Source organism: Daldinia childiae, assembly GCF_008694065.1.
Source record: "Daldinia childiae strain JS-1345 chromosome Unknown Scaffold4, whole genome shotgun sequence".
Classification (NCBI taxonomy): Eukaryota; Fungi; Ascomycota; class Sordariomycetes; order Xylariales; family Hypoxylaceae; genus Daldinia; species Daldinia childiae.
Genome location: NW_022984645.1, coordinates 1,834,966 through 1,853,061, shown reverse-complemented (window position 1 = coordinate 1,853,061; position 18,096 = coordinate 1,834,966). Strand labels below are relative to the sequence as shown.

The 18,096-nt window shown below is 43.2% G+C and overlaps 4 protein-coding genes across 4 annotated transcripts; 2 read left to right on the top strand and 2 right to left on the bottom strand.

The window, feature by feature from the left end:
* Positions 1–2,040: 2,040 nt before the first annotated feature.
* On the top strand, positions 2,041–5,506 carry GL218_04818 (1-aminocyclopropane-1-carboxylate synthase-like protein 1; the record flags this gene model as incomplete). Its single annotated transcript, XM_033581443.1, has 10 exons — positions 2,041–2,157; positions 2,212–2,253; positions 2,311–2,573; positions 2,631–2,776; positions 2,831–3,036; positions 3,092–3,171; positions 3,225–3,392; positions 3,457–3,672; positions 4,069–5,345; positions 5,451–5,506. The coding sequence occupies 10 exons, from the start codon at positions 2,041–2,043 to the stop codon at positions 5,504–5,506; spliced, it is 2,571 nt and encodes an 856-aa protein (XP_033435537.1).
* Positions 5,507–6,080: 574 nt separating this feature from the next.
* Positions 6,081–7,880, bottom strand: GL218_04817 (Ankyrin-3; the record flags this gene model as incomplete). The annotated part of the gene is made up of 1 exon (XM_033581442.1): positions 6,081–7,880. The coding sequence occupies one exon, from the start codon at positions 7,878–7,880 to the stop codon at positions 6,081–6,083; it is 1,800 nt and encodes a 599-aa protein (XP_033435538.1).
* A 4,895-nt stretch (positions 7,881–12,775) lies between these two features.
* On the top strand, positions 12,776–13,180 carry GL218_04816 (uncharacterized protein; the record flags this gene model as incomplete). The annotated part of the gene is made up of 1 exon (XM_033581441.1): positions 12,776–13,180. One exon carries the CDS (start codon positions 12,776–12,778, stop codon positions 13,178–13,180), a length of 405 nt encoding a protein of 134 aa, XP_033435539.1.
* Positions 13,181–13,566: 386 nt separating this feature from the next.
* GL218_04815 (Lipase 4) lies at positions 13,567–15,247 on the bottom strand (the record flags this gene model as incomplete). The annotated part of the gene is made up of 2 exons (XM_033581440.1): positions 13,567–14,940; positions 15,020–15,247. 2 exons carry the CDS (start codon positions 15,245–15,247, stop codon positions 13,567–13,569), a joined length of 1,602 nt encoding a protein of 533 aa, XP_033435540.1.
* Positions 15,248–18,096: the final 2,849 nt, after the last annotated feature.

The window sequence follows — 18,096 nt, the reverse complement described above, 5'->3', positions numbered from 1 at the left end:
GCCTTTCTGAGGAGATTAGCCAACGGACTGCTGTTAGGAAATTCCATCGACGCGAGAATTGAATTATTTCTACGTTGTTACTAACATGCTTAACTTTAGTATAGTTAGACCTGACATAGATCAAGATATTATTAAATGCGATGAATGAACTGATATGACAACCTGTCTTCTTACTTTAAAGGTACCTAGTTAGATACCTCTTATATAAGTATTTACACATACAAGTATTTACTGGAGTAAAACCCAATCATTTCAAAGTTATAACTGTATTTATCCAGCTTAGGAGAATACTTACCTAGCTGAACCCCTCCAGTGCAGATCAGAAGCGAAGTGGCACGTGTGCATGTTGTTTCAAGTGTAGATCTTACTTGACTTGTATCTCAACGGCTGATCTCGACTTTACCGAACCTTCAACGGTTCTCGGTCCGAGATATTACGAGTGCCGTTTATGTTGAAATGTCGTCGTGTTAGGTAGTCGACTGAAAGTATAACTATCACTTGGCAGCTGGAAAGAAAACGGGGTGGAATCATATATCACATCATTGGGTTTCACCGACCGGATTGCTCTCGATTTTCTTGACCACCGGCGCCGAGCTTCAAAACTGAATTGCCCTATGGATGGCTGGACGGCTGGTCAGAAGAAGACTGGGGAAACGGCAGGAACGGCAAGGAACGGCATACGTTATTGGGTAAACTTTCGGGGCAATAGCGGCCATTTAGGCCATTACTATGTACAGAGGCGCATGCAGAAGAATAACTTTTAGCGTCGCAAACTTTTAGGGCTGAGTGGCGCTAGAACCCGTTCCTCTGTCCGATGGTGCGGGAGTTATACCCACATGGAGCTTAGAAGACTTCCAATCAGGTTTCTTAAATTACTGATGTACATGGATATTTGCTAATAGGTACAACAGCCAAGCAGCTACCGAGTGTGATTTGTTATGTACCAAAATACTTCTAATTAAGTAAAGCGCAATAAATTGAGTAATAAATCGATTAGTTAATTGTACTTGTGAATAAAGATATTGGATTTTTTTTGCTAGGACATATAAACAAAAGACCACATACGAAATTCCGGAATGTAAAAGCAGCAGGCACTTAGCTTATGCTGCTTTGATTAAACCCGAATCGAACTTGAGAAAAAATAACACCAATGCTAGCCTAGGATGCACCATATAAAATCGCCACAGAGAAACTAATAGGGGGCAACTTACATAGAACATTGCTATCCATGACCCACAAGCCACGCATTATCACAGTAGCTGGGCAGTTCAATACCCCTTATTCATGGTTGATCATCTAAACTACCTCCTAGGTAACTAAGTGACCAATTGCCGGTTGAACTATAGTATCACTACTAGTTATATTAAATACTTCCTTATATTATTATTTATATGTTTGTTCATTCTTATGGCGACTCGATTATACATTCGTCCGGTTCCAATCTAATAGCTCTTACTAACACCACTATTTAGCCATAAGAGATCGCCACTTCAAGATTATCTGCGCGATCACTCATTTTAATCAATCTGAACATCTTAGAAGGAGAAAGAGTATGTAGCTACTAGTATCGTTCTGCATTTCAATCTATCCCCTTTCATTATTGTAGCATTGATGTTCGTATAATTTCAGGGTACATAATTACCCAGGTAGGTAGATTATGTAGGTAGCTACACTGTTGAGCCTCATTCTATTTATAGCCAAGAATAATATTCTAACACGTCGATATCAAATCTCAACATTATAGATAAATAAAACTTCCAATGTATAGGTAATTCACTCTAATAATCATTAACAATCTAGAACCAATCAAATACGGGATCCACCCGAAGGGCGTTGGTATCAAAAGCCGAAGCGGGCTTCGGCTCTCCGCTCCGTGCTCGCTCCAAAACGGACATCCATAGAATCTTCCTTTTAAACTACCTATATTTTAACTTTGCCATCGACTAGTATTCTCAAGGCTCCAATATCAAATACCTTCTGTTCAATATTCAAAACCTATCATCTAAGCCTCATTTATAATACTGTCCCTACATCCCCACAATGTTATCTACAAGAGGAAAAGGTTGGGCGAATTTCTACTTCGCCCATGGCGACTTAAACAACTACCATGCCTCGAGCAATCCAACCGGACCTGTGAACTTCTTGTTTGCCGAAAACGTAAGTCGGTAACAGGTAGATTATTTATAGCGGAAACACTCATACAGCATCTAGTGGCTTGTGCATGAAGACTTGACCGAGTTCGTCAATACTCATGTAAGTTGCATGTCTACTAAGCCTTCAACTAAATATTTCTAAGACTTCGGTACTTAGAGCCAATTCGATCCGCAACTATGCGCATATGGCGAAGGATATACTGGTACGGTACGGCTGCGAGCCGCCATGGCAAAACACTTGAACGCCCACTTCAAACCAGCCCACGAAATCGATCCGGAGGAAATCACCTTCGCGGCTGGGGTAACGGCTTTGAACGAAGCTAGCGCGCTACTCACCTGCAACCCTGATAACCAGGAGGCTATCCTTCTTGGCGGGCCTGTCTATGGAGCCTTCTCTAGGGACTTGACTATGAGAACTGGGTAGGTACCATTTCTACGACTATCTCACCTCCGATTCTAATACCTATGCTTCTGAAGCGCAATCCTAGAGTACGTAGATGTTGGGGACACAGAACAGTTCTCACCGGATTGCGTCGCAGCCTATGAGGCAGGCTTCGAAGCCGCGAAGGCACGCGGCATTAACATCAAAGCGCTGTTCATCTGTAACCCTCATAATCCCCTAGGTAAGTGATAAACTCGGTTTCTAGCTGATAACGTATAGCTCATATATCGTGTAGGACGATGCTATGCTCATGAGACATTAGTTGGGCTTATGCGTTTATGTGCATCAAAAGGTATTCATCTAATAAGCGATGAAATATACGCCCTCTCAGTATTCCGTCGAAATGACGGTCCGTCTGAGGAGTTTACTTCTGTACTGTCCATCGACCCTAGTGGAATCATTGATCCTGCTCAGGTGCATGTGCTTTACGGCATGTCAAAAGTAAGTATATGTATTTTTCGCTTTCGATATGACAGAATTTTGACGTTACGGTTAGGACTTTGGCGCTGCTGGAATGCGACTAGGCTGTCTTATATCTCGAAACAAGGAATTCACTAAAGCAGCTCGAGCTATATGGTATGAGATCATCATTCGCGAACTCTAGCATATTGTGCTTATATCGATACTAGTTGTTTCTCCTCGCCCTCCCAATTTTCAATGGACATCGCCGCCAAATTTCTTGACGATCAAGCGTATGTGACGAAATTCCTTGAGAAATCGCAAAATCTGTTGCTTCAGAATCGTTTGATAGCCGAAGATCTCCTTAATCAGGCAGGTGTCGGTTTTCATAAAAAGGGGTATGTGACATTGCAGTCCAAGTCTAGAATTCAAAATGGCTTCATCAGTCTAACAAGGACTTAGGAATGCCGGTCTTTTTATATGGCTTGACTTAGCCCCCTTCTTACCAATAGGGGAGACTGATGGGGATGTATGGGAAGCTGAAAAATTACTTTCTCAACGTTTTGAGAAGGCAGGCGTTGCAATGTCAACAGGAGGGCAGTACCACGCTCCGAAGCCTGGCGGGTTCCGCCTCGTATATTCCTTTCCGGAGGACGCTCTTCGAGAAGGCATTAGGAGGTTTGTGTTCATTTTCATTCTTTACAAGTATAACCTACAGTATATACTAACAATCGTACAGGATATTACTTGTCCTAAAGAAATAATATGATTGTTCGTTGACAACGGTCTCTGTCTCGGGCTTTGTTATACTAAGGGTAAAGAGATATGGGTGCAAAAAGAAGGCGGAACTATTGTAGTCAAGTACAATGGTCTTGTTTACCCGGACATGCCTCTACAATTAATCATATAAATACGTTGATTCTATCAGGGTGCTATTAGACGAATTCACCTATTCTACAAGATAATCTACTCTACCAACTAATCGACTTTGAGTTCTCAGACTTTACGGCTCCATTTTTGTGCAAATTCGAAGCGTATTAATACTTAATACTACTTGAAATATTATTTCTTAAGAACAGAAGTGGACGCTATGGCTAATAGACAGCTTATAGACGATCTAGGTCTGAACTGGTCGACAAGCCAGAGAGATGAGTTCCTTGCCAATGTTAAGGTAGTTGAGCTACCAAAACTTGAATCGCCACAGCCGCCAACTCGTCCTTTTTTTGCGGGAACTCCTGAGGAAAGGCACCAATGGCAGGAGTATTGGGGGGAAAATCCACTAGGGGATCCTCGCTATAACGAAGGATTGTGCTGGGAAACCGTGGACTTTGACACTCACCTTCAGTATATCGTACCACAAGAAGAGAGCGTTATATTTCGCGACATTGAAACTAAAGAAACCGTTCTTGTAGTTCTTCGTGACTTCATACCTGACGAAGACCTTCGAAAGGTAATGATGAGAGTGTGCCACGGAATTGTCAAGTGTCATCAGGATGACACGCGCGAGGACCCAGGGATGCTCTGCCAAGTTGGCTATACTTTTGGCCCACAAAGTGATTCCCAGGTTCGACTGGCTGCGTCTTGTATCAAGTTGAATGCAGATGAGGAAATAAACGGAGAGACCGAGCTAAACAATACGGCACAGGGCGTGGCTGGAATTGTGTGGAACTTGATGAAGTCTCGGTTCCCCCCTGAGACTACTGCTATGTACAATGATACTATTCACGATAGCGACTTCCCTCGGATGGACATGGTGAATAACGATGAAACCTTCACGTTTAAAGTAGGTGGTGAAGACGTCACATTCGACACAAGTGAAGACGGTTTAGAACTACTCTCGCCATCGGAAAACGGGGCTATTTATTATGCGCGGCATACACATACAGAGGTGAACGGCAACTCTTGGATTGTCGCTTGCACCCTCAAGGCCCCTGACGATACTAACACAGGGGGCAATTTTTACCTAGCATCGTATGGCATTATGGTGCTTCCTACTACCAACACAGCACGTGCATGGCGTCCTTTAGACTATCAAGGCACTTCACTTTACGAGAAGGAGTCGAGTCCTGGATATCAAGTAGGGGTTGAAGCTCGTAAGGATGGATATTTAAACACCGAGGTATTCGAAATCTTGAAATCGCTCAAGGCGGCTCGGAAGAGGTCTAATTGGCTTGACGATAGCCGTAAATGGAAGGTAACAAAGGCGGTCTCGCCGAAAGCTAGACCACTGAAGGTACATTCGCCGAAGTTGGGTCTATTAGAGACCACGGCGGAACCCAAGTCGCCCCGGTATAAATTACGCCCGAGAACTACGAAGCCTAATTACCGTGTTGACTTGGAAGCTTCTGACTGTGAGCTTGAACTCGAACCCGAACCCGAACTCAAAGCTGAATCTATAACCGGGCCGACTACAATTAGAATAATTGATGATATTAACTGTGGTGAGTGTATTACAGTTAAAATTCTCCCACCACCCGACGTAAGCTCCCAACCGCAACCTACCTGGAATTAAGCAAGCGACGGATCTGAACAGATAAGTTTATCTCTCAGTAACAGTACTATAGCAAGTTTAAAGTCGTAGACAAAAGAAGGTTATGGAGTTCTTGTTTAGGTATCGAATAGTGTTTTTGTTTCTAAGGAGTAATATAGAGAATCTAGATTAAAAATAAACAGAATAGGAATAGCGAGGATTTCACTACATTAGCAAAAAGGATTTCGTAATCATATCAATGTCATTATTTAATATATAAAATTAGCGTGTAATTGATCCGAGCTTTGATTTACAAGTTGTCCGATAATGATAATAGTGACTTTTCCTAGTATTCATTGCTGATGTGGTTCTCCTTTCTAACGAAGCAAAACGATCATGATAGATAAGAAAACATATGGTAGACCAGCTTAAAGACTCTGGAGGTTCAAACCTATCGAAAAAGTCTAGGTATCTTATTGAAAATGCTTTGGCTTGGCAGCTGAAGTAGGGGCTAGGGGTAGAAGCTGAAAGTATTATCCCCTAACAATAAAGGCCACCACGTCAACCAGGAACATAAAATGAAACGAATTGGCTTTAGGCATAGACAGCCCAGTGCTTATTCTCTAGAAACTAGCACTATATCTTCTTCGTCCTCTTCTTCCGGCCCTGAGCCGCTACCTTCAGACTCAAATCCGGATTTATAGTCATCTCCTCCTACCTCGAACTCATAGCCAGGTCTTAGGAGACAGCAGATCTCATGACAGCCACGGTTTATTGCCAATTCAAATGCTAACGTCCCGTCCGTACTTGCCGCATTTACGTTTGCTCCTTCTTCTAGTAGCAACTTGGTTATCTCGTATTTTCTCTGGTGGATTGCTGTTAGCAACGGCGTAAACCCGTCGTTGTCCGGTCTTTCGGTATCAGCCCCCTTTTTGAGTAACATCCGCACGAGTTCTTCATCACCGCTATAAATAGCAAGAAGGAGAGGCACAAAGCCTGAGTGCGTCCCAATGTTTAAATCAGCCCCTTTCTCAATTAGTATCTCGGCTGTATTTCGTTCTCTATAATCAACAGCAAGGGAGAGCGGAGTATTCCCTAACGTGTCGATTGCGTTGATATCCGCTCCCGCTTCCAGAAGCATTCTGACTATATCACAGTCACCATAATAAGATGCTATATGGAGTGCAGTCCTGTCGTTCCGGCCTCCAGGTTTATTGACGTCGGCTCCATTGTCGAGAAGCAACCGGCAGATTTCTTTTTGATGCCAGCCAACTGCTACAGAGAGGGGGGTCATATTTCCCCTTTGGTACCCGTTAACATCCAAACCGTCTGAAAGAAGAGCCTGGACTTTGTCGATACGGCCTCGGGAAATAAGGTCTAGAGCACGGGTAGCTGCAAGTTCGTAGCCTCCTTTCTCCTCTGCCTGTTGTTTTCTCCATACCTCGAGAGATTTGTATTTTTTATCGCGCTTCACCCGTTCAACTATTTCGTCCCCGCCATCGGTTTTTTCTATTAAGATTTGTTTTACAGGTTCGTGGTCCATCCAACATGCTACCTCTAGAGGGGTCCATCCATCTTCGTCGACCACACCAGCTTCAGCACCTCGCTCGAGGAGTAGTCGTACCATATCATCTCGTCCATTCAATGCAGCAGCGTGAAGTGGCGTCCACTGTGAGTTGTCTTGGGGATTAATTTCAGTAGCTTTATCAAGCAGGAGCTTCATGATCTCTTCAACTCCATTGTAAGCAGTGGCGTGGAGTGGAGTTACGCCATTTCGATTGCCTAAATCGGGCTTTGCTCCCCGGTTTAAAAGTAACTCCACTGTGTCTTTATATTCACCTGGCGCTGTCCAATACAGAGCAGTGTATCCTTCCTGATCAGTCGAATCAGCATCAGCCCCATGATCTAAGAGCTTAGTTGCTATTCCTTGATAACCTGATGGGGCTGCTGAGTCAAGCGGCGTCCATCCCCATTTGCTCTTCAGTTTTGGATCGGCGTTATGATCCAGCAGTTTTTCTACCACATCTTCTAGGCCTGCCTCTGCCGCATAATGTAAAGGCGTGGATCCATCTCCATCTCTTGCATTGATTTCGACGTTTGCTTCAGTAATAAGTATTTCGATCACCCCTAGGCGATCCGGGGCAATCGCGTAGTGCAATACTGTTCGTTTATCCTTGTCTTGGGCTGATATATCGCTTCCCCGATCTATTAGTAACCGGACTATTTCCTCATGTCCCCCCATTACTGCCATAGCCAATGCCGTTCGGCCCTTGTCGTCACAAATATTAACATCGGCTTTTTCTTCGATGAGAGCAGTAGCTATATCTCGTAAGCCAAGCTGTGAGGCAAACCATAGGTCATTGATATTTTTAGCATAGGTTTGGCTCCGCCCATTAAACCTGTAGTTATTATCCATTATGGTTTTTGCTTGAACGGCGCTGAGGAGTAATCCTTCGGCCCCGAGGAAGTCGAGGATGTGGTCTTTAAGAGCCAATTCAATCCTACCACGCACATGCTCCCCCCAATATTGTGCTGCATATGAATAAAACGGATTCTTATCGACACGGATTGCGAAAGAATCATCATCCTTACAAGCTCCCTTAGAAAAAACATCATCAGAAATATAAGAGAGGCAAATCTCTGCCAAGTCCACATCAATATCGAATGGAATTCTTGCACAACCGGTGCTAACAAGGTACTCCTTCACAGTCGCGTGTGCGAGGGCGACAAGCCTAGTCTTTGACTCAATAATGACAAGACCATGGCAAGCAGTCAACATATCCTGCTCTCGAATACTAAATTCGTCCCTTGATCTAGTTCGGGGAGATTTGGCGCCCATAAAGCCACTCATAGCCAACGCGTCTTGTATTTCTTTGAAGTGGAGGGGTCTCTTTGCACGCAGAACCCAACCGAGTGTGCGGAATCCGAGGCGTCGTCGTATTCCTATATTGTCACTCGAGTTGATGCGGTCCATTGCCTCATCATAGAACTGTTCCTCAGTCTTTCCGGGCTGACGCAGAGCCTCGCGAACATCGCCAGGTGACAAATATTGCTGTATTTCGTTCATTTGTAGTCGGACCAAGTTGAATCTGCAAAAATAATTTGGCAGTTAGCTCAGTTCGAATAAAAAATACAGATATGTCAGATTTAAGACTTACATTCCGCAGTATTTGTCAAGAATTCCGTTGATGATTTCATCTCTAGAAATATTGCCATTTTCGATCCACCTCTGTAAACAAGTGTTTCCGTGCTGCTCATCATATATTCTCCAATCAATATAACTTTTCACATCATCTGGTAAGGGAGATATTTCTATCTCTTTGAAATAAGCCCCTAACCGTGCTGCTTCCTCCTTTAAATAGTCAACTGCACCAACGTGCCGTGATGTGAATAGTAGATGTACGTTAAAGGAAAGTAGCGTCTTCACAAAGGTGTCGCGTACGCTCATGTGATTCTCGTCATATTCGATACACTCGTCCAGGGCATCAACCACGATAAAAGTATGATCTAAATGGTGGAGAAGACTTCGGATGAGTGACTTGTATTCGGAGAGCCCTGGGATTCTCCCTTGGTAAGAATAGCCATCGTAGAAAGACTTGGCATTATTCATAAGGGGATTAGGTCGAGGAAATGGGAGTTCTGTCAGTTGTCTTGCAATACTTGATATAAACCCTATTGCGGTCTGCTGGCCTTCATCTGCGATACTGCAGTATATATATGCAATGCCGATTTTATCGTTGGGGTTTTGGAAAGTATATCTAAGCCTTCTTTCCTCGAGGTGTGTCACAATTTGAGACCTATGAGGCAGTTATAGTGGCTGTAATTTATGGTGTATGATGGGGCATAAAATACTAACGCAATAAAAGTCTTCCCAGCCCCAGCTAAACTGCTATTAGTTCGATACTATATAGAAGGTTTAACGGTTTAACTTACGCAATCCAGTACAGCACAAGACTCTGGCGCTGTTAGTTGGCTGTTCTTTTTCCCATTCCCTGAAGTTCTCATTGCCCAATACCCATTGCCCTATATTAGGCATTCGCCAGACTGAATATTGTTGCTGCTTTTCTCTATAGGATGTATCCATTGATATGGAGGATAGAATCCTATCATCTTTGTTCTGATTGATCCATTTGAAGAGTTCGATTTGCATGTCTCTTTCAACTTGCTCGTCTAACCTTTTGCGAGCACTTTCAAATGATTCCTTACTCATAACCCATGACTCGCTAATTGCTTTACGAAGTGCTGATTTGTCTAAATACTCTAGGCTCGTATTTAGGAAGTTGGTAGTTGCTATTAAGAATTCGCATGCCCTTTCTACTAGTTGGGAACTGTTGTCAAGTTCACGGAGATTCTCGAGAAATGGCCCGTAGTCATTCAACGCTTCTAGTTGTTGTATAATATCTTCTCCCTGCTCATGCACGTCCATGGCAGCCGAAAGAACTAGCTGCAACCCATTGGCGGCGATTTTTACGGGTGAAAAAGATGCAGCATCCGCACTAAAGGAAACGATCCCAAGAACCATTCTAGTGACGGGGTATAGCTTCGCTGCGTAGTGTGTTAATTTTCCGCGTGTTGTCTCGTCTCGTAGGAACCGTTGCTTAGTCACAACTCTTTCAATATACTCCCCGAACACTATCCCGGATTGTGGTGAAGTGCCGGCTTCCTGCATAGCATTTATCATACCCTCGGTAGTAAACTCAACTTTCTGGTTTTTATTACGTCTTTCGTGTTCGATGATTGTGCTGTTGAGCCTTGTTGTGGCATCCTCCAGTTTTGATTTGATCACTTTGACTTTATCTTGGCTCAAATGTCCAGTACTGAAAAGCTGAAGCCCGATATTCCCTATCAAGGTATAAATACTCTTAGTGTACGAATACTAGAATTGAGGGTAAGTTTACCCAGCGACGGTCTTGCATCAGAAACATCTTCCTTAAGATTATTTCTTATAACTTGATCTTGAGAGGCCAAAGTAACAAGCTGAGACTGGCTATCTTGAGTTATGGTAGGCGGTTGATTTTTGTACAGTGTAGAGGGGCAGCTGAGCGAGCTCTCCCCCTCACTGCCTGCCTCATATAAGTTTGGTAATTCTCTTCGAAAAATCTTCCGAAAAATTTTACGTTTAGAAAATGGAGCCATGATAAATGGTGCGAGTATGAATGAAGATTCGAGGTCGAAACAATTGGATAGATGAAACTCAAGGCTTGAGGGTTGCGCGATTTCGACTTTTTGAGAAGTCATGCTTGACCGGGGCAGAGAGGAGAGGACTTACTGGGAGGTAGTAAGGTAGGTTAGGTACCTATGTATCATTGCAAGTGTCCAGCTGAAAAAAATGCAATGAAACCTAATAATTGGCTATGATTATCCCCCGACTATATAGCACAGCCTAGCTGCCCGGGTCCCGATTGGTAAGAAATACGTATAGCTGTCCAATTATCTATATAAGGCTATAGATATATGTTTCCCCATAACTTCTTAAAATGACCCAAAGCTACCTATACAGCTATACTATTTAAGGTTAGTAATTCAATAACCTTATACATGTTTAGATACTGTTGAAGTACATAGGTATTTCAAAATTAATCATACTTATACTTCTGTATACCTAACAAAATATGCAATTTTACGGTATAGTAATCACAAGTGCATGTAAGAGGTGGATGGACAAATATATAGGGGTAAAGAGTGTAAATAAATAAATTAATAGCACTTACACGAAATTATGCTGGTTAGTTCCATTTTTTATCTCGTTAAAAGCATCCTCTTAGCACTACTATTCAGGCGAAAACTTACTGGCAATGAGTTTCGCGAACTTCTCAACTAGATTGAATATCAAAGCCTTAGCAAAGGCCCTCGAACTAGAGAGTCTATAAGCTTAGGGGGTCACTCGAAGCAGAAAGCCATTCTTTGGGTGTTTCTGTTTTAGTGGATTCTCAGTATAAACAAATGACTCGTTGTGGCTTTCTCAACTCCACTTGATTAATATATTCCAGGATGCTTGGAGTGTACGTATAGAGCTAAGTATGACTTAATCCATAATTAGACTTAGTTATCCAAAATTAGATGCTGTCATTCTACTACAAAACGTCGATTTGATGTCGTCAGAATCAGGTGTCTTATTAATTACTGCGCAGCTCTATTGGTCACTTGAATAGGATATAAGGGACTACTTGATGTATGACTTATATGAAGAATGAGCGTGATTCGTGAAGACAGCCCTGGAAGAATTTGATATGTAAATAGTTTCATATGCCACGGAATCTTTGCGGCGTATATAGAGATTTTGTTTACATCAGGATATTGTGACGAGACCAATCAAAGGCATACAAAATATATATGATCTAATTAAGGACGCCTGTTAGAAAACCACATGGACTTGATATGATATTATTCAGGTTCGAAAATGTCTTATGAACCTCAACATATTGATGTTAGGTCTGAATTAGCTTGTCTGGGCTTTCGTAATCCAGACTAACAACTGGAGGCTCTGAAATAGTTTGCTTGGATAGGCTGATATGTGATAAAAATATGGATCCTGGCCTTAGAATAGCTGTACTAAGTCTCTAGCTCGTAATGTACCTACGCATCTCTACTAAGATAGCTCGCCAACTATCACACCCGACATGTTGGAGACTCACTTAGAAGTCGTACTGGCTCCGAAGTGTAGGTAGTTATGTCACTGACTAATCATGTGAGACATTAGGACTCACGAAGAAAAATCAAGCGTCAACTAAGAACCAGCTGTAAAAATCCGGGGGTGGGTCGAAGGGGGGGTATTAGCCTACGTACCTAACAACCATCGCGTGAAATAAGCGAACACATCACTACCTCCTACCTATCCACCATATCTAACCTTAGGTATATTACGCACTCGCTTTACATCCGTTTCGATAAATCTAATATTATTCCCTTGCGGAATTAAATCATCTGCCTCCAATCGTATATCCAATGCATGTATGTTTCACCGCAGATCTGCATCCTCACCCCTTCTAGGTATAGGGCTATATCCAGCGTTCCGCTGACATCACTCAGTCTCAAACATATCGTCGATCTGTAAATACAAAACTCACCGCATAATAACGAGCTCCAAGAGCTTAACAAATTTCAACACGTCTCTTCCGGCGCTGCCCGTACGGAGTCTTCACTATTTTTGATTTCGTGGAACCGTAAGTCTACCTACTCGGCCCTTCTATTACTCTCCGACATACTGATCGTATACACAGAGAAGCTCCTATGGATAAAGAACCAAAATTATTCCTATCTCCTGGCCTAGGCACCCGGGCAGAAAACGGATACGAAGCCATACTCGACATCATGGCCGAGATGCGCTACCAGGGCGTCGACATCCCCCCTGTGGTACGTACCCTCGTAAGACAGCTCTACATGAGAGCCTACTCAGCAGAAGAGCGCAGCGACCGCCTAGCCAGCAAGCACCAGCGGCTGCAAGCCGAGCATGCTCAACTTGTTGTTGAGTTTAACCGGTACTGCAAGGAAGCGTGGAAGACCAAGGCCAATAAGACGCCATACGACGATATGCAGAAATCCGTGGATGCTCTCATCGGTGCTAATAAAGAGTCTCGGGATACGATTAAGAGCATGTTTGATGAGAACTTAGATATGAGTATTAAGGTTATCACGCTGAGAAGAGAAGTGATGGAGTTGAGAAAGGAGAACGGTACACTCAAGGCCAAAATAGCTGTTAAAGACTCTGAAATGTGAAGGTGTTACTACCTTTATGAATTTGTGGTTTTAGAACTGTGAGTTATGATGTTAGCGTTCTGTTGAATACCTTCTATGTAAGGCCACGCGGCGCCACAAATGAGCTTAATCTTGTCATCGTTTACGTGAATAATTTCAAAAGGGGGAGCTTCGGCTTCCATTGATTAACAAAATATTAACAAAATATATAACTTAACTATCAAAGGTATCACTAGCCTAGATCTATCTATCTCTAAGCCGACCCAATTCATCTTACGCCTCTATTATATGGGGTATTGTATCTACCTATTCTCAACCCTCCCAAGGAACATATTAGAAGCCCTGATAGGGACTACGCTCGCGTTTCCCAACACCAAGATAGAGCACTGTGTAACTCTAATCCCCAATTATTGTCGTATATCGACACCGATGCTCGCAAAATATCTACAACGGGTTTGAGCGTCTGGCGCCACGGTTTCCATAGTCGTATTGCCGCCTGTCTGGAATAAGAGACGGTTCTGTTGTCTCACGTTCCATCTCCTCCAAGCTGCTGCGCCAGGGTGTCGATACGTATTCGGATCAAATGTACGGATGAAACTCGTCCAATACGCCTGGATAACAGGGATGACCGGAACATTGATGCCGCCGTTCTCATAACTCGCTGGTGCACCCCCAACATTCTCCGGACCCCAGATTGCCGCCAACTCTATAGTATGAGGCACGCCTAGCCCCTCGGCGACTTGGTCCGGATCCTCGACGTTGTAGCGGTAGTTGTATGACTGGTCAACTCCGTATTTCCTCATTGCTGAAGATATGTATAGTCCCGGACACGTATATCTCATATCACCATAAACGTCACTGACTTGGCGCCAGTAGCAACCGGTGCTTGGGCAGGTGTCATTCTCATTTGGATATAAAGAGCTGATCTTGTCTAGTTGATCTTGAGTTAGATAAGGAAACTGGGCACGCAGAAATGCCTCGCTTTCAGCAAGAGTCGACGTGCTCCTTGGTGTAAATGTTGTCCCTCCATTGGTATCATCGCCGTAGATCACGGGGATCTTGACAAACTTGCCGTTGGCGAACGAGCTGTATGTGTAGTCCGTGAGAAAGTCATTGTCGAGTACCGGGTTCCAGGCATACAATGGCTTCGACATCTCACCTGGATAAGGCAAGCCTGTATTTTGGCTTTGGAGTTCTGTAGCAGTCTTATTTCTCATGCAGTCGAGAGAATAAGAACCTGAGCATCCGACAAGGGCTGAGAAATTATTATAGAGGTACTGGCTTTCGTCGACGGTAAGGACTGTGGCGAAGGATACCGACTCAGCCGCAGCGGCGTGGAACAAGTCGGTCTCCTCGCCATCGTATGCTACCATTTGAAGACTGATGCTAGCGGCGCCCGCCGAGTCGCCGCCTAAAACCACATGTCCGGGATCACCACCAAACTGGGAGATGTGGTTTTGTACCCATTCAAGTGCTTTCCGCTGATCGCGTAGCCCATTATTAGGCGTAATTTTATCCTCATGAGTGATAAATCCATACGGGCCTACACGGTAATTAAAGGTGACAACGACAATGGAGTTCCCGCTAGCTTCGATTAGACCGGATCCATTAAGATTCGGATTGCTGAGAACATTGAATCCTCCGCCCTGGATAAAGAAGTATACGGGTAAATTGGAGTCCCGGGTTGCGTTGGTCGGTGCATACACATCGAGAAACAAGCAATCTTCTCCATGGCTACTGTCCGGTGGGGAATTGCTTGTTGACAGGCAAAGTTTCCCATGCTATTATAAAGGTGAGGTCTTAGCAAAGGGTTCTCGTATTTGAATTTATAGCTATAAATTTGAGTTAGGAGACACGTACCTGATCGGCTACTTGTGTTGTCTTATTGCAGGGGGGATCCTGCGGAGGCATAAACCTCAGGTTACCGACCGGCGGCGCGGCGTACCGCATGCCAAGCCATTGCGTGATCCCGTTCGGCGTAGCTACGCCGACATACTTATTGCATGTCAAATCGACAGCAGTATCAACAGCGACTACAAGGCAGCACAAGTGACATAGCACTAGAATAGCTACCTTTATCGTGATCATTGAAGTTCCACGGGCCTCGGAAACCTCCGAGCGAGAACTTGACGATGTGTAGCGTGGATTAGAAAGGGAATGTAGGAGAGCAGCATCATCTAGGTTCTAGATATCGCGGGCTTCATATACTTGATATAAGAGGAGAGCATACTTGAGATAAGGAGGTACTGTATGGAGACCAGAGGGCGGACTAATAAGCATTCCACGACATCATCTGACGGGATTCCACTCCGCCTTACGCCCTCTAGCTCCGAGGTCTGTTCTCACCTCCCTAAACTCTTTATCTCCCATGTCTCCCATGTCTCCCTTTTTCTGAGGTCTGAGTCTACGTGACCCTGCAAGCTGACGGCATTCTAAGTTGTTGGGCAGCCGGTGCATATTCTCTCGGGCCTAGACCAAAAAGCGTGAGTAGCGTGAGCAATCAACAGTATGGCCGCGTGACTTATAGACTGTAGGAATTCGGATGTTAGATGGTAGGATGGTAACATTAAGCGCCGCCGTTGTGCGGGTCGCGGCACGCCATGCAGACGGCATGTTGACTCGAGATGAGAGATGTATGTAATTGGGAAATTTGGAGAAGGTAAAAGTAAAGAAGTACGAAGTTGCATAGGACATAGGTAGGTACCTTAGGTACATGTACCTAATGGAAATATGTACATGTACCTACATGTAAGTATTCGGTATGGGGGATTATAAGTTTGTGGGGGAACAGGGGATTAAACTTTTTACCATTGTGATGTGCTGTGACGAGTGATAGGTGATGGCCCCTTGCGAACCGTAAACTTAATCCGGCGATTCATCAAAATATGGAGACTCTCTTATGGGGAACCCCAGAACAAAGTTTTGTCTATCGTTGCCCAATCGGCACTTAGGGCTGCTAAGCTAACGTACCAAATAGGTTCCGATAGTGGTACAACGTGCTACGTACGGATCCGTACTACGTTTAAAAACAGTTAAATCTTGGCTCCCCTTGCATATGGCTTGCATATATCGATAAGGGTATTGTCGTTAATACGTTAATACGAGAGATTGGTAAATAAGTATTGCTTTTTCTATTCGGATGTTGTAATGTTTGTAAGCTATCAAAATCAACTATTTACCTCTTAACTTATCACCTACCTAGGTACTAAATTTGACTAGGGAATGATCAAGATATCTACCCAGCCAAAGGTAGCCGCGTAAGTTCTTACACATAAAACACATAAAGCACATAATCATTGACCCTTTAGCAAATTACTCTTCCGGTATCTTACGACCCCTCGATCCTACCCTGCTAAATATTTTTAATCGCTTAGGTACCTAAAGCCCTTGCCTTGACTTATACGCGAAGTGATAATGCAAATGTATGAGCGGAATTCGCTCGTCTCTTAGTACGTGACTGTGCCGTTGCTTTTAAGCTCGGACAGTTCGTGTTTCTGCTATGCAGAAAAAATTGGTTTCAATAGTAAACCGTTAGTTTGATATCGTAAAATATTCCCACACGCGAAACACTTATACACTACTGTGGTATCTCTTGGCGACATCTTGCAGATCGGATCTTCAAACCTATCAAGTTTTCTCAGGTTAAAATACAGGTACTTTAGATACTTACCTACCTATCTATCTATCTATCTATATAATATCATAAATACACTATCATTAGAAATAACGTCAATTTCTTATCGAGTCATCTAAAATTTGTAAAGACGCGTTTGTCTGTAAATCTCGGCTAAAACACCTAAGTGCGTTAAGAATGTAGCCCGAGCCGGTGGAAATGAGGCCCAATCTTGACTATTTGCTCTGTTAGTTGATGTAGCATTAGGTACCTACCTACCTACATACATAGGTACCTTACGATAGCCCCTGGCCTATGCAGATTACCGACGTCAACATAGTTAATTTCCTGTTCTAATACTATAAATACCTTGGTAATTTACCAAGGCAAGACAATGTACACCCCGAATGTTGCATCTCGTACAACCTCGCCTATGTAGCCATCTTTTCAACCCTCCATGGTAATTTTATTCTGCATCGCATTTATCAGCTTTTGGTAAATTGTTATGTCATAGCTTAACTCCAACATGTTAAAGAGAAAATTCAACTCCTACGATACTAACTTATAGTTGTAGTGAATTACCTAATAGGTGTATATGTCTTTACAAATATTTTTACAATCGTATAACTTCCAAGAATAATTGTTTACGTATAACAAATACCTATAACCCCTAATTAGGTAGCTAGATACCCGAAGGCGCGGCAGTTTCAAACAATTACCAAAATGCTTTTCAGTCCCGATTGTCACTGTATTATGCTATTATATCACATTGTCGTATCCATACACCATAGCCAACACACATGCAACAGTCAGGTAATATGTAAATGTGGCTGCTTTTCTCAAGCACATGCACATTTTCCGACTTAGACGAGTAATAACTACGAATATTTACGCTATCCTCAGCTGTGCAAAAAAGTAGGCTTTATTACTGCAGTCTCTTATCTCAGATGCGAGACGTTGAGTTAAACAACAAATTTACAAGACACTCTTATTTAACATGTCGAGCTTACATCCAAAATCGCGGCGAATGATTTCAATACCTTATGATAGCTCCATTTCTTTCTCTTGGTCTTCAAAGTCATAAGACGAACCAAAGACCTTTCAATGGCCCTATGACACTAACAACTCCGTAATTTAAACAATATTCCCTCGAGACTCCATTTCAAAGTGTCTTTATTCTTTATTCTGAGTTAACCGAGGATCTCATTATGGATAGTTATACGTCATAATTTAAGAACTAAGTTGTTTGTTGCCGTTAATACGAGGAATAATATACCCCATATGCTTGGCATTTCTGATCAAACTTCCGATGAAACTTAATTGA